General features: G+C 48.5%; 7 protein-coding genes across 7 annotated transcripts in view; 3 read left to right on the top strand and 4 right to left on the bottom strand.

Moving 5' to 3' along the window:
- BDW70DRAFT_148557 (NACHT and WD repeat domain-containing protein) overlaps positions 1-2,899 on the bottom strand; it is a gene marked incomplete at both ends in the record, with an annotated part of 3,603 nt that extends 704 nt beyond the window's left edge. The window contains 5 exons of the mRNA XM_073738883.1: positions 40-326; positions 381-585; positions 636-2,344; positions 2,391-2,421; positions 2,466-2,899. Coding sequence (XP_073598203.1) covers positions 40-326; positions 381-585; positions 636-2,344; positions 2,391-2,421; positions 2,466-2,899 — 2,666 coding nt within the window. The remainder of the gene's footprint in view (positions 1-39; positions 327-380; positions 586-635; positions 2,345-2,390; positions 2,422-2,465) is intronic.
- Positions 2,900-6,533: 3,634 nt separating this feature from the next.
- BDW70DRAFT_148555 (uncharacterized protein) lies at positions 6,534-7,400 on the bottom strand (the record flags this gene model as incomplete). Its single annotated transcript, XM_073738882.1, has 4 exons — positions 6,534-6,557; positions 6,810-7,168; positions 7,211-7,328; positions 7,380-7,400. The coding sequence occupies 4 exons, from the start codon at positions 7,398-7,400 to the stop codon at positions 6,534-6,536; spliced, it is 522 nt and encodes a 173-aa protein (XP_073598202.1).
- Positions 7,401-7,934: 534 nt separating this feature from the next.
- On the top strand, positions 7,935-8,417 carry BDW70DRAFT_131635 (uncharacterized protein). The gene has a single exon (XM_073736017.1). The coding sequence runs from the start codon at positions 8,103-8,105 to the stop codon at positions 8,298-8,300; it is 198 nt and encodes a 65-aa protein (XP_073598201.1). The 5' UTR covers positions 7,935-8,102; the 3' UTR covers positions 8,301-8,417.
- A 19-nt stretch (positions 8,418-8,436) lies between these two features.
- BDW70DRAFT_157824 (putative DNA repair protein) lies at positions 8,437-11,414 on the bottom strand (the record flags this gene model as incomplete). The annotated part of the gene is made up of 8 exons (XM_073740424.1): positions 8,437-9,759; positions 9,820-10,407; positions 10,489-10,721; positions 10,769-10,922; positions 10,971-11,069; positions 11,119-11,252; positions 11,311-11,328; positions 11,387-11,414. The coding sequence occupies 8 exons, from the start codon at positions 11,412-11,414 to the stop codon at positions 8,437-8,439; spliced, it is 2,577 nt and encodes an 858-aa protein (XP_073598200.1).
- Positions 11,415-12,586: 1,172 nt separating this feature from the next.
- On the top strand, positions 12,587-14,258 carry BDW70DRAFT_11790 (uncharacterized protein). Its single transcript, XM_073734687.1, has one exon. It carries the CDS (start codon positions 13,047-13,049, stop codon positions 13,947-13,949), a length of 903 nt encoding a protein of 300 aa, XP_073598199.1. The 5' UTR covers positions 12,587-13,046; the 3' UTR covers positions 13,950-14,258.
- Positions 14,259-14,424: 166 nt separating this feature from the next.
- On the top strand, positions 14,425-16,626 carry BDW70DRAFT_11777 (nitrogen permease regulating protein NPR2). Its single transcript, XM_073734681.1, has 4 exons — positions 14,425-14,660; positions 14,722-15,150; positions 15,199-15,335; positions 15,396-16,626. The coding sequence occupies exons 1-4, from the start codon at positions 14,618-14,620 to the stop codon at positions 16,473-16,475; spliced, it is 1,689 nt and encodes a 562-aa protein (XP_073598198.1). The 5' UTR covers positions 14,425-14,617; the 3' UTR covers positions 16,476-16,626.
- Positions 16,627-19,022, bottom strand: BDW70DRAFT_11781 (histone acetyltransferase NGG1). The gene is made up of 3 exons (XM_073734683.1): positions 18,324-19,022; positions 17,808-18,265; positions 16,627-17,758 (listed from the first exon to the last, which is right to left on the bottom strand). The coding sequence occupies exons 1-3, from the start codon at positions 18,862-18,864 to the stop codon at positions 16,778-16,780; spliced, it is 1,980 nt and encodes a 659-aa protein (XP_073598197.1). The 5' UTR covers positions 18,865-19,022; the 3' UTR covers positions 16,627-16,777.
- Between the last annotated feature and the right edge of the window lie 1,050 nt (positions 19,023-20,072).

Below are 20,072 nucleotides of genomic sequence, written 5' to 3'. Positions count from 1 at the left end.
GGATCCCAGAGCTTGATGGTTTCGTCATCTGAGCCCGACGCCAGAAGCCGGCCGTCCGGGGAGAAGGCGACCGACGGAAACCAGTTAGAATGGCCCTCCAGAGTTTGTAGTTCAGGACTCCAATTCTCTTCCACCATTGGGGCCCTGTATAACCAATCTGGAAGCTCTCTTGAAAAACTTGTCCTGATCAACGCTTCTTGTGGTGCGAAAATCAGGCCGGCGCTGTACAGCTGCAGTGGTGCTATGTCAACAATATGTATAAACTTGTGGATATATCTGCGAGCATCCGAGAGGAACAAAGATAGGGCAGTGCTGGATATATTATCCTATATTCAATGACATTGGTTAATCCGCTACGCACATATTAGTAGGAGACTTACCTTTGTTAACATAAGTAATGTATCCACAGCATTCAGGCACTCAGATATTATCCCTAAAATAGCCATCACCTCCAGCCAATGAAGGAAGTGCTCTTCCAAAAACGGTAGTATCCAGTCAATAGTCTTGGCGGAGAGGGAGCCTTGGGTGAGATGGTAAACCCAATAACGACAGGTGTACTGCAAGGCAGGCGGGAGAAAAACCTTGCTATAGAATCTTGGTCTATCTTGGTTTGGCTGGTCCCATAACTCGGTAACCCGCAAATGTTCTTTTTGAGATACCGACCCATGACAGTCAGGCATTGCCTGGCTATAAGCTCATGCTTCTCCCCTTTATCAACCCAGAAGCGGGATATTTCTGTATCTGTTTTTGTCCCCTCGTCGAGCAGATAATCGTAAAAGGACGAATGAAAGGTCTGTATGGGTAGATTGGGATCGCTAGGTATGATCAAAACTGAATGGAATGAGCGTAGCCGGATGCTAATATTGCGTTCCTGCAGCCCAAGCAGCTCTGCAAGAGAACTCTGCGAAAGCGGAGTAGCAAGAAGAATGATTACACTGATGATTTTCTGGAACTCGGCGATCAGCTTGTCCCTGTCACATTTGTCCTTGACCAGGAGCTGTTTCAGAACTGGTCGGTATGTATCATCCAGCTTGGATCCGGACGAGTTGGTGAGAAACTCCTGTAGTCGCTCATTCGGGTCAAAGTTATCATCTGCCACGAAACGACATACTGTGGCTGCAAAGATGAAGAGCGGAGCAGCCCTCATTGCCAAGGTTTTAATTTGTTCCTCCCCAGGCCAGCCATGAGGAAGACCATGCTCGGGACTCTGTTGTATCTCAGAGAATTTTTGGGTGAGATACCGAATGATATCGTGCTTGATTATATTATCATCCACTTTATGCAGCGGAGTATGCTGGTAGTGCCTGTGTCCAATTTGTTCAAAACTGATACGAATAGGCTGCTCTGGCCGGCTTGTGAAGAAGAATCGGATTGCCATATTTGTTGCTGTCATGACGTTGGTTAAGAGGACCAGGATAGTCTTCACGTCTTCCTTCGGTTCGCACTCGTCAAGAGCATCAATGACAACCAGAGTAGAAGATACAGCTTTATCCTGGCCTACTGCAAGCAGTGGCTGCAAGAGAAGCTTTTTGAACTGCTCTTCAAGTGACTTTCCTCCAATAGTAGGATCATCATCTATGGCTTTCTGAACCCCAGTTTTCATCTGAGGAATGTGGACTGCGAGTTGCTTCACAATCGTGGGGAAAAGCTTTGCAGCTGAGCTCCGATCTCCCCTACCTCTTTTGAAAAAAAAACTCGCCCCCAAGACACCATCCGCCTTGAAGGTTCGAGCTGCTGTCCTGGCAATAGTGGATTTGCCGGTTCCTGCCATTCCGCTTAGCCAGAATATGCCTCTGTCACCCGACCTTCCCCAATCCTGTACCTGCTGGAGTAGTTCTTGTCGCGTTCCAGGAAGGCATTCGTCCTCCTTTTGGTCCTCAAAGGAGTCAAAAAGTGCACCATCAACAAATGGCAGGTTTGACATCATAACCGCTCCATCCACTTTTTTGATGTTTATTGCTAATTTGTCAATCTGAGTCAGTATGGCCTCTGCCTCGGCTTTCCGGTGAAGGTGCTCGTCAAGGAGCAGCCATTGATGCAGCTGGAGCTCCTCTTCCTTAATCAAGGTTTTCAGTTGTGCAAGTTGCTTGCTTGCTACACCTGTTATGCTCTCCACAATGTCTTTCGCCGTGCCAAATTCTTGGATTTTCCGTACTTCAGCAGAGTATTGCAATATTGCCACATAGACCCGGACAATCGATCGTTCTTTTTCGGCATTTTGTAGGACTGGCGCGGGGCCACGGTAAAACTGTTCTTCGATAAAGGCGCAGCGCGTCAGCAGATCCGCTAGGTACCCCAAGGTTTTGAAAAGAGCGTCTCGAAGATCTGCATGATTCTTGGCCATCTAAGTCATTAGCTATGATTTATGCTCCATGGTGATGTGACCATACTGTTAACCCGAGAGACACTATCGCCCAGGCACTAGAGGTGTACCCGGTTGGATCAAATCTCACAACATTGCTAACAACATCAGTGCAGAGTTTATTATTCTGAAAGCATTTGCCCGGATACCGTTCTTGTTTTGGTCCTCCTTGTATTGCGCCTCTGTTGCCTTAACCACCTTTTCTAGTATCTCTTTGGTCTTCCCACGGCCAGCCTCTTGATGGTTGGTCGCTGCTGCCAGGAAGGGGATTGCTAGAGTGTTGCGGTCGCTCTCCGTTAACTCATTGTATGCCATCTGCCAATAGTCCTTTGTGTTGTTGTTATCAGTCTCCAAATCGTTAATTTTGGAACCGGCTAAACCACTCTTCGCATATGGGCTGGTGGTGAGTTCTAGAGTACTTGGCCCTCGAGAAATGGGAGGTGTGTCTCTCTCTTTGCTTGATCCTCTGAACGGACTCTTCAAGCGCCTGAAAACGTCTCTCTTTCTACAAACAGAGCCGGCAGGTGTATCAGCCATTATTAAACAGTGGTGTTACTTTGTGATGAGCTTGATTGTCAAAGTGACTAGTAAGCTTGGTTTGAGAGAGTGAGCTGAAACCAAGAGGAGGGGCAACTGCTATGTGCTGGCTCTTCCTGTCTGTCAGAAAAGTAATTGGACTTGCAAGGAACAGGGGTTGTGTGGTCTCCAGCCAGCCATGGCCTACAGAGAGGCCGTTCCGACGCTCCATACTGTTTCACCTCATCGCGCACTTTCGTAGTACAGTATTCAATGACATGGACTCAGCAGAAATTAAGACTGAAACAATTCACTCTTGAAGTGCGCTGTGGGTGCCGTGACCGCTGGTTTGACAGTCTTAGTCAGCATCTCATTAGTAACGTAACGTAATTCCCGGTCGGTCCGCCCACCCCGATCGTCCCGCCCACCTCGTCGATATCATATACACTCGACAACTTTGAAGCTATCTCCATCAACCCAACAACTGTAAGAATTGATAAAACTAATTACATTGACGATTAGGACAGCTTGTCCTTGTATGGCCTTGAATATGACGATCAGAACATGTTGGTGGAGCACGTTTTGGTAGTTGCAAAGGTTCCATGGCAGATTCTGTAGAGAAATCTATACCACGACCTTGCTCATTTAATTTCTTATTTCTTGACGCAATTGCATCTCTGGCCTCTTGTACTTGAATTCCTTGATTAGGGGTCATTTGACGCTTAGGTCGGCTCTTTTTCTGCTTCTTTGACGGCGTGGAAGGGCTCCTAGAGCCCCTATATAGGATCTTTTTAATTGACGAAGTCTTTTTATGCAGATGACGGACAGTATAAGGTGTGGCAACCATTGAGGAGCTTATTGAGGCATCCCCATGGCTAGGAGGTGGTGATGGAGTTGAAAGTGAGTAATTCAGCTTGTCAAGCACCTGGCAAGGCTCAAAAGGCTCTATTCCAGCTGCAGCAAAGCCACTCCAAATATTCTGAGCCGTAAAGACCATCCGATGAGCTGCAGGATATGCTTTTAAGAAGTCAAGCTTGTCAATATGGCTGAATCCTAGGCGCATCTTTGCTTCAACAAGCTGACCATATGCTCGCTTTAGTGAACCAAAGCAACCAATATCCAGTGGTTGCAGGAGGTGAGATGAATGAGGAGGCATGCATAGGCAAATAATATTATTATCTTTGCAGAGCTTATCAAACTGAGGTGTAAGGTAGCTCCCATGGCCATCAGGGACAGTAATCAATATTTCCCAACTGTACGGGGAGTTGTTGCAGGAATAAAAACTTCTTGAAGCCACCGAAGGCCTATCTCGTCTGTAGTCCAGCCATTGGCGCTTATCTCAATCCTCCATGATGATGGTAGGTCGATTTCTTCAAACCATCCCTCAATATGGACTCTGCCTTTAAAGATGATGCATGTAGGGAGGCTCCAACCCCTAGTATTAATGCATTCAATGGTGGTGACCCATTCCCGCTGTCCTGGTTGGATAAGGTGAGGCCTACCAGGCATATTGGACCTAGTGACCACTTTAGTAGTTGCTATAAGGCCCATAGCAAAGCCGGTTTCATCAAAGTTGTAGATATCCTCAGTAGAGATGCCATATTGTATGCGAATCTCCTTTAGCCGGTCAAACCACTGCCTTATTAGCTTGGGATTCTCGCAAAGTGCTCGTTGGAAGTTATATCTTCTTGCAAATTGACTTTTGATCTCATCATGGCGCTTATTAAACTCTGTAACCCAGTTCTTTCCAACAGCTTGTTGGCCAGATCTAGATCCTTCTTGAAGAAGGATATTGGCCATTTCCTTCACCTGGCTTGGCCTGGGAGCCGCTCCACGAGTATCCTGAGATATTATCCATTCAACCAAGGCCTTTTCCTGAGTCTCAGATAGCCGGTGTCTGGCATTGCGATGTTCTGGTCGAAATTGATGACCTGATAATCGATCTCGGAGTGTTGAGCGAGGGACATTATAAACCTCTGCGGCACGGCGAATACTTGGAATTCCACATTATTCAAAACTCTTATTGCAAGTTGAAGCCTTCCCTCTTGCTCTATCAAATTTTGAGACAATCGACGCGCTTTTGGTGGCATAGTGGTTGTTTGAAGATCAATAATATTTATACGCGTCAAAACTCGATGAGGTGGACGGGACGATCGGGGTGGGCGGACCGACCGGGAATTACGTTATTCAGCCTAGCTTCCTTGTGCATCCGCACCCCTAAATACCAGACTCCTTCATGCTTCCACAAGAGGCTCTGACCCCGCCGGGGTAGTTCTCGGGCTGTGGAGAATGAACTGGTTTGTTGCTTCAAGCACGCACCACGCACTTCCATCACAGAGCCACCCGATCAACCCAGAATGCCAGCAAATTTAAAAGCCCCACAACTCGAACAGATTCAGCACATGATCAAGTCTGGATCGCCAAGAGCTGAGATCGCCTTGCCGCTGGTTGCAGCGAGCAAGCCGTAACATATATCTGTCAGAACCTGCAGGCCTTTGGAAATGTCAGAGCTCCTCAGAACAGTGTTGGATGCTGTCGAAGCATCACCCCAATAATGCTGGAAGCTATCCTGGAACGCTTGAAGGAAAAACCAACTCTATATCTGGATAAATTAGTGGTTATTATCTACAATGATTTTGGCAAGCACGTAACCAAACAAGGTCTAAGCAGGACTCTGACTTCTATTGGATGGTTGAACAAGGCAGCAAGGCAGAGAGCCATGGAACAAAACACAGATTTGCGAGACTACTACGTGCATAGACTATTCATTTATTTATCATACAAGCTAAGTTAGTTTACGTGGATGAATTGGGCTGTGATAAGAGGGTAGGGTTTTGGTAACCTGGCTGGTCTCCTCTGGGTGTAACCCTGGTCCAGATCTTCAAATTCCACCAGGATGAACATTATCAGATATTGCCTGCCTATACTCAGGAGGTTGTGCTTATATCACGAGTATTCCTGTCACGGGGCCAGCCCGAGCCTCATCCTGAGCCTTGATTCTGCCGTCGCTGACCGCCCAATTACATGAGACTTCTTGAGCTCCGACTCTGATCCAAATCAGAACCTCGAGCTACGTCTTGTCTCGTCTATGCACCTGTCTGATAGCCTGACTCCGTAGCCTGCCTGTTGTATCTACTCCGTTATTCTGTTCTGAATATATTTCTGAGCCTGCACCTTGACACTTGTTGCAATTCTGCAAGGTTCATTTGATGTATGAAGTATGATTGATTGTTGTGTTGTTTTTAATCTATCGCTAGTGATATCATTTGTTATTCTGCCCGACGACCGACCGCCTGGGTCACGGGCTATCATCCAGGCCACAGGCCATCATCCTGCGAGCCAGGCATTGGGATATGGCAACACTACTCCTTAGATTTAAATCCTATTAAGGAGTTCTTTGCTGAGCTGAAACAATTCATAAAAAAGAGGTGGAATGAGTATAAGGAAAATCCAGGCCAAGGTTTGATTGTTTCCTCAAGTGGTGCATTGACATTGTTGGTTCAAGAGTACCAGGTGTGGAGGGCCATTTTTGAAAAGCAGGTGTTATAATTAAAAAATATATATAGTATATATTTGCTCCACAGACCACATAACTAAATTAACAGAATAGATTTCCCAAATACTCCAGGCCTAACAGCCTTCACCCATCCACATTTCAGTAGTAGTTAAGACGGCGAGCCTATCAGAACATTCAAACAACCATTCCGGCGCTCATATTCAGAATACTAAGCATGAAGAAGAGAAATATGTACACGGAGGGATCGTTGTGGGATGTCTCTGCGAGGCGAAGTCTAGCCTTATTTAGTAGGCGGTCAAGGACGGCAGAAGTTGATTCATGTGTACACGATGAAGCAAGATGATCGCGATCACGGGACAAGGGGCCGTGACAGCTGGATGTAGAGCCTTGGTTGTCTTCTATGTAGTTAAACACTATTATTAGCTTTAATCTCTTGCCGGCAAGAAAGTGGGAGCCCCATTCAGAGAGCTGTTTCTCAATCTCAGGCCAATTAATATCAGACTTGGAAAATTGTCGATCAACTTTGTCAAGCCAAGAGACTGACATCACAATGGACGTGTCATCCAATATAATCTTTCTGTGAGGAAATTTGTGGCATAGTTTCTCTCTTAATTTTGGCTGGAGGAAGAGCCTCCAATAAAATCCTGGCGCAAGAACCAGGTTTTGCTCAGTATCCTTAATCACAGTCCTTGTATTAAGAGTAACCTTCCACTCAATCCAGTAGTGAATACAGGTTGGTGGATCCTTATTATACACCTTCCCCTCAACCCAATCTCCATATTGGAGCAACGGAAGTTTATCTATTCAGGAGGTACTCGAGTGGGGAGCGGGGTCTTGAAGGGGAGATGGAGGATTGGCGTTGATCAGGCTAAGTTTGGATGGGGAGGAGGGGGTATGACCAAAGTTTCCTGGGGTGGGTGTGTACTGTGGCAACTCGTCCCATCACCACAACTTGTATTAATAAGCACTGTTATTATTTTCGACGCTGTATAAGTTCGCCCTCATTGTTCTCAGTGGTACAGGATTCCTGGAGTTAGCAAGAACTGGTCAAGCGTCACACCCTACACTGCCTCAACAGCCGTTGCTTACCAGTAACAACAGCTGCGGGCGATGAACGAAGAATTTAGCTGCAGAGATATTCTGTTCAGTCTCATCAGACAATATAAAATTTATTATGCATCTGTCAACCACTGTTTGAGCTGCAAGGCACAGATACGTGGATGGCAGAAAGGGGAAGTTAATAACACATGGCAGAGGGACCACAAACAGGAATTTCCCGGTTCCATGAAGACAATTCCATGGTCTTCCATGGAGATCATCCAGGATTATGCATGGTTGACAGTCTGTATAGTTACATAATAATATGTGCATACATAACTAGTGGGTCTCATTCTTCCTCTTGAGACTTGACGAATGAGAGGCGAAAGTCAGCAAATCAAGATTAATAAGGCGGATAAGTAGATGCATAAATTGATACGCTAAGAAAACAGCCGCCCGCAGTTCTAAGCGGGTGGTTCACTATAGCATACTCACTAAGTGCTTGGCTGTGGGTCCGGAAGATAATTCTCTCTTGCTTGAAGGTCAGAGCGATTTCGATACGGACTGTACCTGATGGCATCAGGCCTAGCGTTTGAAGAGCAGCCCGCACTAACTGGGCACTCTCCTAGGTTGTTTCTCGGCTTCCTATAGGGAGTAATCCTGGAAAGCATGAGTACCTTACGTTTCTTGCTTGAAGGGGACTCATCTAGGTTTCATGTGCTCCTACTGTTCTCGTATTTTCTGTCCTCCGCCATCAATCTGTACGCCAGATGCATTGTCAGGTCGTGGGCCCGCCTGGATGGGCACTTAAAGAGACAAAGGTCACAGGGAAGGGGGGACAGGAGTCGGAGTAGGACAAGGGACTGAGTACTTTGCAGAAGCAGCAACAGTCAATTGGTGGGTGTATGGCATGAATTGAGAGAATGAGTATGGCGTCGGCCGAAGTACACGATGATACATGTCAAACTTTATGCAGGATTCACAGAGCTATCTATGTATGTTTCTAAAGCTCAATCTCCTCCTCCGTATGATTATTCCCCGCCGATACAAGTGATACCCCAGCCCATGCATCATAATTATCCTCTCTTGCCGCTTGATATGCCGCTTGCCGGTTCCGAATTGACGATTTCCGTTTAACGAGAAATGGATGCTGAGCCTGAGGTCGGTTCCTTGTCTCTAGCACAGACCCTAGCTGTAGAGCTGGAGCTGGATCTGTATCTGGATCTACATGCCCTTGAGCAGCGTCGCTGATGTATTCCTCTTCGCTTATGGTTTCTTTCTCGAAATCTTCAACCAGTCGGCCCTGGTTCTGGCTTTGACTCTGCGAAGCAAATGCGGATGAGGCTATGCTATTTTGGCTGAAATGATGTTGATTTGTTTCGTGCTCCGTGTCGGTCTCAGTAACAGAGCCGTTGTCTTTGTCGTTGTCGGTTTCAAGGATGATATTGTGATACATATCCGGTTCTGTATTGTCAATAGCTCCATCGACATTGATGCCTTTAGCACCGGTTGATGTTGGCAATGGTGGCTTCCCTTGTTGTATAGTACTGGCTATTGGCTTGTAACTCGCCGTTGGCTGGGAAGACGAAAACCCCTCGACAAGCTCTCTTACTTCGTGTTCTTCAGAAATAGATAGGCGAGGCCCAGAAATCTCCCCGTTTGTCGACAATGAAGATGGAAGGGAGCCAAGATGAAACTTACTGTTCCGAGATTTCTGGGCGTCGTTGAGGTAATGCCATGCTTGTTGAATAGTATGTCGTCTCGCTTTCGCGGTTCCCGGGCTTAAGGTGGGAATGGGGAAGGAATCCGAGTTCGAGCCACTATCTGATGGATTGTTTGTAGTGCGGTAGGTATGTTCTAGTGGTTGTGCCATAGTCACAGGTGGTGGTGCAGGGGACGATGAGGCAATGGTTGGCCTTATAGGAGGCGGATCTAACAAGAGCGAAGAATTGTGGGCCCCCAATGTTAAAACAGCATCATTTATCTCACGGCCAGTTCGCATAGAAGCCTGTGACATTTGCGAGGCCTGTGAAGTAGTGCTGTTCTCGGTTACGGTTGACTGTTGGGTTGATTGCGGCGGGGACTCAGGATTATGTCTCCTTCTCTTTCTGGGGCGTTCGCCGTTCTCCAACGCGGTCATCTCACGCATGTACTGGTCGTGGACGAACTTGTTATCGGAACAGAGATGGCCAAAGAGACTTTCCATGGAGACGTCTTCATCCCAATCTAGAGGATCCACTGTGCAAGGGTGAATATCGCGAGGTTTGAGAGCTTTTACCAACTCGCACAGTTCGGCGTAGGAAGAATGGCGGGAATACGGGAATCGCTGTGCATCTTGTCAGTAGACTGATTATAATGTAATTCGAACGGAAAAGGTTCTATTTACTATAGTCTTTGGAAGAGGCTTGCCTGATCTATCTAGTTTATCGATTGATTTAGGCAAATCTTCCAGCAACATACGCTCCTCGCTCAGAGGACCGCGGCTGAGGATATTCACGAGCTCTTCTAAAGGCATCTCGTGGGCGTCCTTCATTCCGTAGCTGTCCAGAGACAGGACTTTGGTGTTAGACCTGAATGCTGCTGAGAGAGCTTCTTTTGCCTTGGAGAGAGCTTGATGGTCATGTATCTTCTCGCTGCAGAGCTGTTCCAGTTGATCTAGTGAGTTTTGGTCCGGAACCTCCAGCTCGTGGATCTGATATAGATCACCTAGGCCACCGCCAGCCCCGAGTTCGGGAATATCAGCGCCCTTGTCTGTCCGGCTTATTATGGGGATTACGTAGACCGTGTTTTTCGATGATGCGGCAGAGCAGTGGACGCCTGGCTCACAACTGTGAATCCGAGACTGCTCATCTTCACTTAGACAGCCTGAGACAACTCTATTCCCCAATCTGAACCCACAGAGCGGAGCTGCTTCAACTGTACCGCTCTGTGAGACGGATCTGTACAGGCCAATCTGATATCGATCCACGTGGACCTACATATGTAAGCTAAGCGAAAAGAGGCCTGTACATGTACTTGCCTTGGAATCAAAAGCAGCGGCGAGCGCCATCCAGACCTCTTCATACCCGAATGTCCATGCCCGAAAGTAGAAGTTAGTGTTTTCGGGGTACGGTTCCAATTTGCGTAGGAGCTCAGCTATGCCCTCCGCTTTTGTTGGAAAGGTACGGGGAATATGCGATGTGTGAGCGAACGTTGTATCCAGGTAGACTTTGTCTAATCGCTTGATTCCCAAGGTATATGGGATAAGAATTGGGTGTCGGATGAGGCTATCGATCCACCACGATTCCGCTGTTGCCCGTCAGAGAAATCACAAGGGGAAGATGGCTAGCGCGTACCACGTATATCTCCTGTATAAAGAATGGCCTTTCCATCACCTTCAATAAGGAACATCGCAGCGCCAGTGCAGTGGTTCGCATCCAGAAGGGTGACTCTGATAGATAGCTTCGGAGTAAGATCAATCTCCGTTGGTGTGTTTAGTGGAATCGGCCTCTGCCCCCAGGTCAGAAAGTGCCATCTGTATGTTATAAAGATGCTTACCAAAAGCTTCGACAAGTGCTTGTAGTGCAGTTTCCGAGACTCGAGGATACCACTATTGAAATTCATTCGATGGGGATATTTCTCGATTCGCAAAAGAATCTGACAAGATATTAGTCAATGGACTCAGGCACCCTGCTGCAGCCATTACCTCTCTGGTAGCTGATGAGCAGTATATGAAAGGGGCTCTAAAGGACTCGAGTCCTTGAAGATGGTCACTGTGAGCATGGCTGAGGAAGCAGGCCAGAGGGGGTGGCCGTTCTGGGTTTCTTCGGAAGTAATCGACTAGAGAGACAATTCAGTCAATTTAATGACCATCCCTGGTAAGATAACTCGGACGCACTAGTAATGAAAGGGAACTCTGCGAGTTGGAGCTGTCAATGTTTCGAGCTGCAATGAAGGTACTCTGAGGCAAATACCTTGGATGACTCCATCAAATGTCGACATCGGCGACCGTGGATGGCGTATTCTGATGGGATAATTGGAGATTCAGCGACATTCTATCGCACAGATAAGGCATATGGTAATGCTCACGATGAGGGCCGAGTATCGTAGATGAAGAATGTCGGTTCGGTGCCCGCACGTGACGGCCTCCATTTGTATATTTTTCGACCTCAACCACAACACGGAGTATCTAGAACGATGGGTGGCTTAGGGGTGATGGAGCATTTGGCGGTCTATCATTCTTTGACAGTGGCGAACAGCGATCAGGCCTGCGACGGAACGCGGAGTAAGCCATTGAAGTACTCGCACTGATTGGGGCAATCTACTAATTATATGACAGCCTAGACTGCGGCCCTTTTTCTTCGTGCTATCGGTCTGGACTGCAGAGCCTATCAAGCCGCCTCGTCAATTCCCTCATTAATGTTCCTACATGGCGCTCGGCATAGCGCCCGGGCGATATCAGTTGGGCTGTCGCTGGCCAAGTGGCCATGCAGGTAGCCCCCGCGAAACGAGTGGAGGAAGACCCGCTGGCCAACGCACTGCAATCGATGAGATTTGGTGCCATGCTGGATTCAGCTGTTGTCGCATCTCCAAGGTGGCTACTAGGTGGCTACCAATTCATGACAGCATCGCTCCAACGCTCCACGCAAGTACGCTGATGTGCTGGTCATTTGTATGCGTGGTCAGCCGGCTGCGAAGTGGATTGGCATTATAAATAAAACCTGGCCGTCGCTCGCCTTCCTCGCTTTCTCTCTTTTGCCCCCTCGTTTTGAACCTGGCGAGCCTGAAACTTGATCAACCGTTCGACTCCACCTACAGCCCAGCGTATCAATGACCATGGACTCGCACCTCTCGCCCTCCACCAGATAAGCGACGTTGTGTTGACTTGACCCTCGACTCAGGCCGGGGTATCTGGAGATTTGGCTCTGGTGTATCATACCCACTATATCGCAGCCGGCTTGTTATATTTTAGTTCGGAAGCGAAGAAGCGAGGACTGATCTACAAGTTTATCTACTCGAGATCAAGGCAAGCAGAGCCGAGACTCCCTACTGGTGGGCCCGACTCGTACCTTATTCCTTTACATTCCTTTGCTGGGATCCAACGGACCAGCCTCGCCGATGCGAAGGTGCGCCGCAACTTCATGATATGTGACAGCTTCGGAATCCTGATTTTGCCATCACCTGAGCTTCTTCATACGACCTGCGATTCCTTGTGCGGAGATTCAAACTTACCTTCGTGCCACGACCATCCAAGCGCAGCCCTTCATTGTTTCCTAATTTCCAGCTATTGATCGACGCCCCCCCAGGAGGTTACAAAGGTCTAAAGTGTTCACCAGGAGGTGTTACCATTTACAATCGAGCAATTGCCCGACTTCGCCTCCTTTTCAATTCCTTTGTCTATCCAAACCTCTCTCTTTTTGTCTTTTATCCAGACAGTGCCTCATTTGCCTAAAATTAGCTGGCGTTTTCATCCCCCTCCTTTATAATAGGCTCTGCGGGATTAATTCCTTCGGTCTGTCTGATAATTCCTGTTTTCGCTTCTCTCCTGCCTATAATCAATCAGATCCGTAACCTTTGTCGCCGATTCCACCACTACTGTCACTTCTCAGGTCCAACGTCGCCTTTTCTCTCACAATGCACAAACCATCCCTAGCTCAAATCGTACATCGAGCCACCTTTCCGCGCCAGCGCACCAGCGACCCAGCAACATTTGCCGCGCATATCGCTCTTAACCTGGTTCCAGAAGTTCGCATCGAAACATCAACCTTCTATGGATCGCTAGACAGCGTGGAAGCCCAGTATCCCGGACTGGATTATTCATACGGCCCCCATCGCATGAGGTTAAGCCGATTCCCTTGGCATCGCAAGCTATTCAGGGTATTCGATGAGCTTGGGTTGACCGAAGCTGAAATCAGCTCCCTATGTCGTTGGGAAGGGACTAAATCGGCCCGCCAGCGGTACGAGAAAGAGGAAGGGGTGAAGGTCCGCGATACCACCGCCGATGCGATCCGACCTGCGTCACCTTGCCCGCGTCCTTCTGTCACAGTACATGTCGAAGATGGCCCCGAACCAATTCGCGAAACAAAAGTCAAGACCACGACATATGAGGAGACAGAAGTTCAAAACGAGGCAGTAAACGACCGGGGTATTGACTGTGTGTTGCAAGCGGAGGAGACTGAAGAGTCCAGCGACGAGGAGATGGAAAGCTGCGGGGTGGAACTAAACCATCGACTTCTTGCCGCAACGGCTGCACGAGAACGAGGTGCTAATGTGCCATTGGATGAAGATTGGGAGCAGTGGCTCAAGGAAGCCGGGGAGCGTGGTAGTTACACGGATGTCTTAAACGCAATTCGAAGAGGCCAACCGTTGAATTATCTGTACGACCTCCCAGCCTCGATGTCTCAAGCAGGCAGATCCTCGATTCCGCATTCCGTGTCGCTATCGGAGCCATTGGATCTGCCAACCTCTTCTCGTCTGTTTTCGACGAGCAATGATATTCGGCGTCCGCCTCATTCGCCTGCAAGGACCGCGCGATAGAGTCTAGGTGTATCAGGAGTCTTTTTCTTTTGGGTTGGCTAATGCGATGCCATGTTCGCTCCCAGAATGCGACATTCCCTGTTACTTTGGATGCATTTTACGGCGCTCGAGTGGAACTTTCGTTATTGACTGCCTCTCAGGATATTCCTTCTTTGGAATATCTATTTGCAGCTTGCTTTTGATTCATATAGATCTGCAGTATTTCATACGATGTTGATCGCGACTTCTTAACTAATACCCCGTTACATTGCTAGCAGTCCTTGCGCCCTTGAAGTTTACTGGGGACATTAGCTCTGAATTACATTCAAAATCTCCGTCAGTTTTCTTATAGTTAAATTGAGAGTATCAGATCTCTTCATCCGTTGCGTTTTATCTCCTCCAGACTCCACTAATTGTTCGGTGGGCGGAGCTAAGCGGCCAAGCTCCAAAACCATCCCTAGCTTCCCAGCTTTAACAACCACGTTATTTCTCACAACAATCATCTACTATCGACCCAAGCCCTTGTGCAGAGCTTGACTGAGAACTTGAATTATTCTATTTCTTTTTGTTTATGCTATCTCTCTTCTTTTGGCGAAGTAACACGCCTTTTGCAGCGGATATGTCCCTCAGCTCGGTATGACACCCGACTTTGTTCCGTTGACCTAAACGTCGGCCATCGCTCCTCAATCATGATCAAGGCCATTTTCTACAGCAAATTCGACACACAGGAAGGTAAGCTAACGGCCATATGACACTTGCGGTTCCCGAATGATTGACTGATGCAACTCGAAAGGCCCAAAGGTCGTTCACCAGGTCCCTGATGGAGCAATTACTTTTTCCAACACGGCCCCGTCGCAGCCCCCCTTCTTCACCTTCTCCGACATATCGTTCTTTGTGATTCCTCGCCAGGAGTTATGCGGAAACCTCATTCAAGTGTGCACGAATGGATACCGTATCTTGGGCTATCCGATATGCATGAAGTCTCCTCGGTATGACCGGAATGAGTTCATCTTCAACTTTTGCCTTGTATTGGCGGAGGAGGAAGATTTCAGCAGCTATAAAAGCGTTGTCCAGAAACTGGCGGATTTGATGCACGGGTTGGAGGAACAAAGCGGGTTTTTGTCACGAGATCATTCAAAGAGTGGTGAGGGAAAGGTGTACAGCTTGTGTGAGACTTTAATGGAAGACTTGAACAACTACTGCGAATGCATGATTCCAATCGGTATGTCTTCTCATGACTTTTCATAGACTGGAACTAACCAGGATGCAGATGAGCTGAATACACTGAATATAAAGCTCTTCCCCGTATACCCTAATCCGCCTCCCGTTCGCGCCTGGCAGGTGCCCTTATTTACTGTCCGCTATCAAGCCTTCCTTGACGAGAACTGGGATCTGACCCTGCAACGCGTATGTATATGATCAGGAAGATATGTATAACTAGATGATGTCCTGACTATTATGTGCCAGATTGTCCCGCACATCAACGGAGTAAACAGTATTCGCATCATCTCACTCCTCGCCGACACGGATTTTTCCCTCACTTGCCGCGCGATCCGACATCTCCTTTACTACGGCTGCATCTTCCTTCTCGACATCTTTTCCTTTTCGGCTATCTACGCGCCTACTGCTCTATTCAGCTCCACAATTGCCGCAGATGAAAACATGCAACGTGAATGCGCCCGCTATGTCAATACCCTTTTCGCCTCCCCGATGACGGCACCCACCACACCAGCGGCCATCCCCCCCGGCCATGATAAAGACGCCGTTTGGCCACCCGTTGGGGAATCAATGCCTAGTCGCGGGACTGACAGTATTGCAACTAGCACAAGCGAAAACATCAGTCCCACAGCGACCCCCAGTCCAGCGAATACAAGCACACTCATCTCCTCAGCCCGAAGCACCGCCGACCCGTTAGCAATATCAACTAATTCCATTGGCAGCCGGGAAGTAGTTGACGGCGTCGGTATTGTGGAGTTATACGCCAGCCTAAAACAAGGCCAGAGCGTTAAGCAGTGGTACCTCCAGCACAGCCGCCAACTTGCTCACATTGATATTCGCCGCTTCATTACCTTCGGTATTATCAAAGGCTTCTTGTACCGCGTACATAAGTACGCTATAGCAACCGGTAACCCTGCTCCGCAGTTCAAGTCGGGCGCTACAACACCGCGCTCCCACTACCAGCACAGCGGACCGTCTTCGCGCGGTCCTGGGACCGGCGCAAATAGTCCTTACGCCTCTAGTGCAGGTGATGATCCTCCGCCTATTGCGCAACACCACCATCACAATCAGCACCATCACCGTAATCATAACCATCGCAGTGAAGATGGTAAGGACAAGGACCGTGCCTCAGTGCACAGCGGGAGTCGCTCGGCACTGCTGTACGATGACGACGATGTTGAGGATTTCATCGACGATAAAGATCTAGCCAAATACCTTGATGGGATGCACTGTTTTGACCAGATATGTACGGAGCTGGAAATCAGCGAGCGGGAGCTGACGGCACGGTTGAAGCGCTATCAGGGTGAGGTTCTAATAGTGCATCGTTAAAAATTAAGCTAGGATCCATTATAAGTTTGCTTGCAATTGATACCCAATTTCATTCGCTGCTGTTTCCTCAGAGAACTTATGTATGTAGAGATGCATACGAACTCATATGCTTGTGTTCCTTTAAGAAACAATAATCGCACAACACACAAAACCTTCCATAGATAATGATTTCCAACGCCTCCCATTGAGAAGAATATGCTCCATATTGCGCCAAACCAAATAAAACCAGGAAGGCAATCATCTGAATTCAAGACCTGTAGTGACTCGAGGTCACGGAAAGACTATGCAAGAAAATGAAAGAATCATTCCTGCTCCTCCTCCCACCCATCCAATTCTGCCTTCTCGTACTCCGCCATAACGGAGGGGGTAAACAGGCTCTCACCCGGGCCTGGAACAGTAGTTTTGCAATCTTTGAAGACGGGCCCAATACAGTCGCGCCAGCGCTTACGTCGGTCCATGAGAGTCCGAGCCACGTCTCCAATAGCTGGCCGGCTAATACCAGCCGCACTGACGACGTGGCTTCCGCCACCGGCACCACCAGGTCGATGTTTCGCCTGGGAGCCCTTTTTGCTCTTGCCTAGCGTCCTTGTTCGTTTTAAGTACGCCTGCTGTACTTGCGAATCTAGATCGTCGTGTATCGTCATGTACTCCTGGTATGCCATGCGCTCGCGGGCGACTTCGAGGAGCCGCGCTTTCCGCGCACTGTTAATAATCATCTGTTTCTTGAGTTCGCTTTGCAAGAGGCGGAGGCGCTGCGCGATGTCGTCGTCATAGTGAGCGTCATAGTCTGGATTGTCGTCTGGCCCGAGGAAGCCGACGTGGCGCAGCTCAGCTTTTAACCGTTCGTCTAGCTGTGCGTGGTCGAGCTTCGCGGCGGGGACTTTGAAGCCGCTGGGTGATGCGGCGCGGAAGGTTGTTGCAGATGGCCGTGGTTTGTTTTCTGACTCTCCTGTCGGATGGTCGACGTCCATTGAATCTCCGTTCATACCATTCATCGAGACATCAATATTGGTGCTTCCGTTTGTGGTGTTTTCTTCGAAAGCACGATGCTCGTACCGTAGCAAGGAATAAAGGCGGCTGACTAGCGGGCCTACAGAGACTTTATCCGTTTCTATAGTCTCATCCGTTACCTGGTCGATATTTCCTCGGCCTTCATTCAGGGCCAATCGTTCTCGATCGCCGTTTGTTTGGTCGATATTCATAAGACCGTCTTCTTCCGCCCAAATTTCTGTATATTTTCTCTTCCCTCGCTTCGGCATCAGGAATGGCGTAACTCGATCGCCCTGCGAGAATTAGTGAGATGTTGCATGCTTGACTCGAGGCGGAACAAACCTTTTCTTTTAGGAATGCTATATCTTCCTCCATCATGGGCCGGACATAAGGGTCAACCCAAACGAGAAATGTGTTGTTATTCACCTGGTTCGTAGGTTTGGCGTTACTGAAATCACGGTCTGGAGGAGTCCCAGCCATCAAGTGGCGCAAGTCGCTTGAAGGGAAGACGTTGACACTATATATTTCCTTCTTCTCTTCATCCGTCATGTTTGGCGTGACTTCCCGAATATGGTATATTGTAGGATCATCGAACTTAAGCGGGTTAGGACCGAAGACTTGAATCTGAGGTACGGCTGGCGCGGGCTCAGGTTGGTGTGAATCAGAGCTGTCATCAGAGCCAGGCGAGCCCGCATTTGCGTCATCAACTTCCTGGCGAGGCGATGCCAATGATGGCGGAGATAGTGATGACATTTCATCTGACACTGCATTCTTGGATTTCTTTGATGCAGGCGATGCGGCTGCAAGTGAATGGTTAGAGTACAGACAAACGATCTGAAGTGATATGTAAAGACTTACCACCTTCCACCTTTGTTTCTCCGCCATCCTGGCGGCTTATTTCACGAGCTCCATGGGCCAATGGCCGCTCTTCCTTCGAACTGCTGCCCCGATCTTTTCGCTTCTTAAGCTTTCCTGCCTTGCCCAATTTGCTTTCTTCCTCCTCATCGTCTTCACGCTTCATCTTAACGCGATCATCGCCTTCATACGGCTCAGGTTCATCCACAACTTCCTTACGCTTCTGAGAGAGCTCCCTGATTCCGGCGTTGCAGGCATCACCACGAGCCTCCGCAGATTGGCTGAGCGACTTTAGGTGTTCCATCAACAGCTCCAAGGATTTCGAGTCTGGAATGGGGCCTACCCCACCCATGCGTTCGAGGATCTCCGAATATTGTATGGTCACCGGAATTACTAGTTTGGACGCATCGTTTTCAAGGTAGCTGGTAACGGGTGCAGATGTCGGAGCCGGCGCTGCGCCGAAGCCAGAGCTGGGGGTCGTGTTGCGGCTTCGCGACGGTCGCACATCGCGGCCCTTTCCTTTGCCTTTGTTTGCAGAGGGCATCTTTAAGTTGTAACTGGGCTGCTAAGCATAAGCTAGTGGTAGGTACGAATCAGGATGACGCTGTTGGATTGGGCCTCAATAGCCCATGTTCATGCTTTTACCGTTGCGTCCGTAACAAATACTGAATATCCCTGAGTATCTTTGAAAGGAAAGATAAATATGAAGTTGGGAATGATAGCGATGTTCGAGTTCAGTACCACGAGGAATCCCAACGCGGTCCGGCTGTTGCCCATTGAGGTTGTTGCACGTGATATCACATGGAGATAAGATACTGTACATACTGTATGTGGAAAAGGCAGCTTGGCGGATCTAGAATAAGGAGACAACTTAGAGCGGGCACGGTCCATGATCTGCACACCCGTTCTCTATGGAGTAAGTAGCCGTTTGATGAAACTGATGCCTGTGAAGCTTCTTGGAAGAGTGAATGATGCTGACAGAATACAAGGAAATCACGCTCTGTCCACTCTGGCGCCTTGTCATAATATATTTTGTCGCTTTAACTTAAGCGCCACTTAGGCGCTGTGATGAAGATGAAGGCAGTAAACAAGATCGACGTCTTGGCCCTTCAGCCTTGCAAGCGTCTAGTTCTGTGGCGTTGAGCTATAACCACGCTGATGCCCAGTCGGATGCAGACATCAACAGAAGAGGTCGTCCTTGGCAAACCTGTCGCTCGGCTGCCTATTCCTTGTCATCTCCGCTGCTTGATTGTCCGCAAACGTCGATAGCGCTCCACTTCGAATAGCGTCATACTGCAAAATAGTCTGGGAAACGATCTGGCCTTGATTCCAGTGGCAGGCTCTCGTACGCTGGAGGTGGAAAAAAATCTTTCGCCTGTATCGCTCTTCATCCGAGGCTTCTGGAATTCTCCCTGCATGATTTTTCACTGCCTGACAGCGAATAAAATATCGGTTGCTCAGCTGGGTTGATTTGACGTATCAACCTTCATGGATCATTGAGTCAAATCTCGTATCCTCCAGAGTTTAGTCGCAATTAGACGGCCCTGAACTTGACCGCCCAATTTGAACTGACAATGCGTTTCTGATGAGGTATTTGCTCGACTGGGACTCAGAAGTGGTTATATATGTGTATGGTTCCTGATGTGTTGCTCCAAGACTTGAGCTTTGCGTTCAGTCTTGATGTTAGCCGCTGATCGCTGGCTAATGCTCTGTTCCTATAGCTGCCATATCTCTTACGACGGCTGCTACGCT

The sequence above is a fragment of the Aspergillus foveolatus genome (genome assembly GCF_047715535.1).
Source record: "Aspergillus foveolatus strain CBS 279.81 unplaced genomic scaffold BDW70scaffold_11, whole genome shotgun sequence".
Taxonomy (NCBI): domain Eukaryota; kingdom Fungi; phylum Ascomycota; class Eurotiomycetes; order Eurotiales; family Aspergillaceae; genus Aspergillus; species Aspergillus foveolatus.
The sequence above is the reverse complement of the archived record's forward strand: the minus strand, read 5'-3'. Positions and strand labels throughout refer to the sequence as shown.

Excerpts from the sequence above, each read along its gene's own strand:
- BDW70DRAFT_131635 (XM_073736017.1), top strand. The coding sequence starts at position 8,103 with ATGAGTACCTTACGTTTCTTGCTTGAAGGGGACTCATCTAGGTTTCAT.
- BDW70DRAFT_11790 (XM_073734687.1), top strand. The coding sequence starts at position 13,047 with ATGCACAAACCATCCCTAGCTCAAATCGTACATCGAGCCACCTTTCCG.
- BDW70DRAFT_11777 (XM_073734681.1), top strand. The coding sequence starts at position 14,618 with ATGATCAAGGCCATTTTCTACAGCAAATTCGACACACAGGAAG. Across the intron at positions 14,661-14,721 it reads CAAATTCGACACACAGGAAG|GCCCAAAGGTCGTTCACCAG; the intron begins GTAAGCTAACGG and ends GCAACTCGAAAG. Across the intron at positions 15,336-15,395 it reads GGGATCTGACCCTGCAACGC|ATTGTCCCGCACATCAACGG; the intron begins GTATGTATATGA and ends ATTATGTGCCAG.
- BDW70DRAFT_11781 (XM_073734683.1), bottom strand. The coding sequence starts at position 18,864 with ATGCCCTCTGCAAACAAAGGCAAAGGAAAGGGCCGCGATGTGCGACCG. Across the intron at positions 18,266-18,323 it reads AGAAACAAAGGTGGAAGGTG|CCGCATCGCCTGCATCAAAG; the intron begins GTAAGTCTTTAC and ends ATTCACTTGCAG. Across the intron at positions 17,759-17,807 it reads TAGCATTCCTAAAAGAAAAG|GGCGATCGAGTTACGCCATT; the intron begins GTTTGTTCCGCC and ends TAATTCTCGCAG.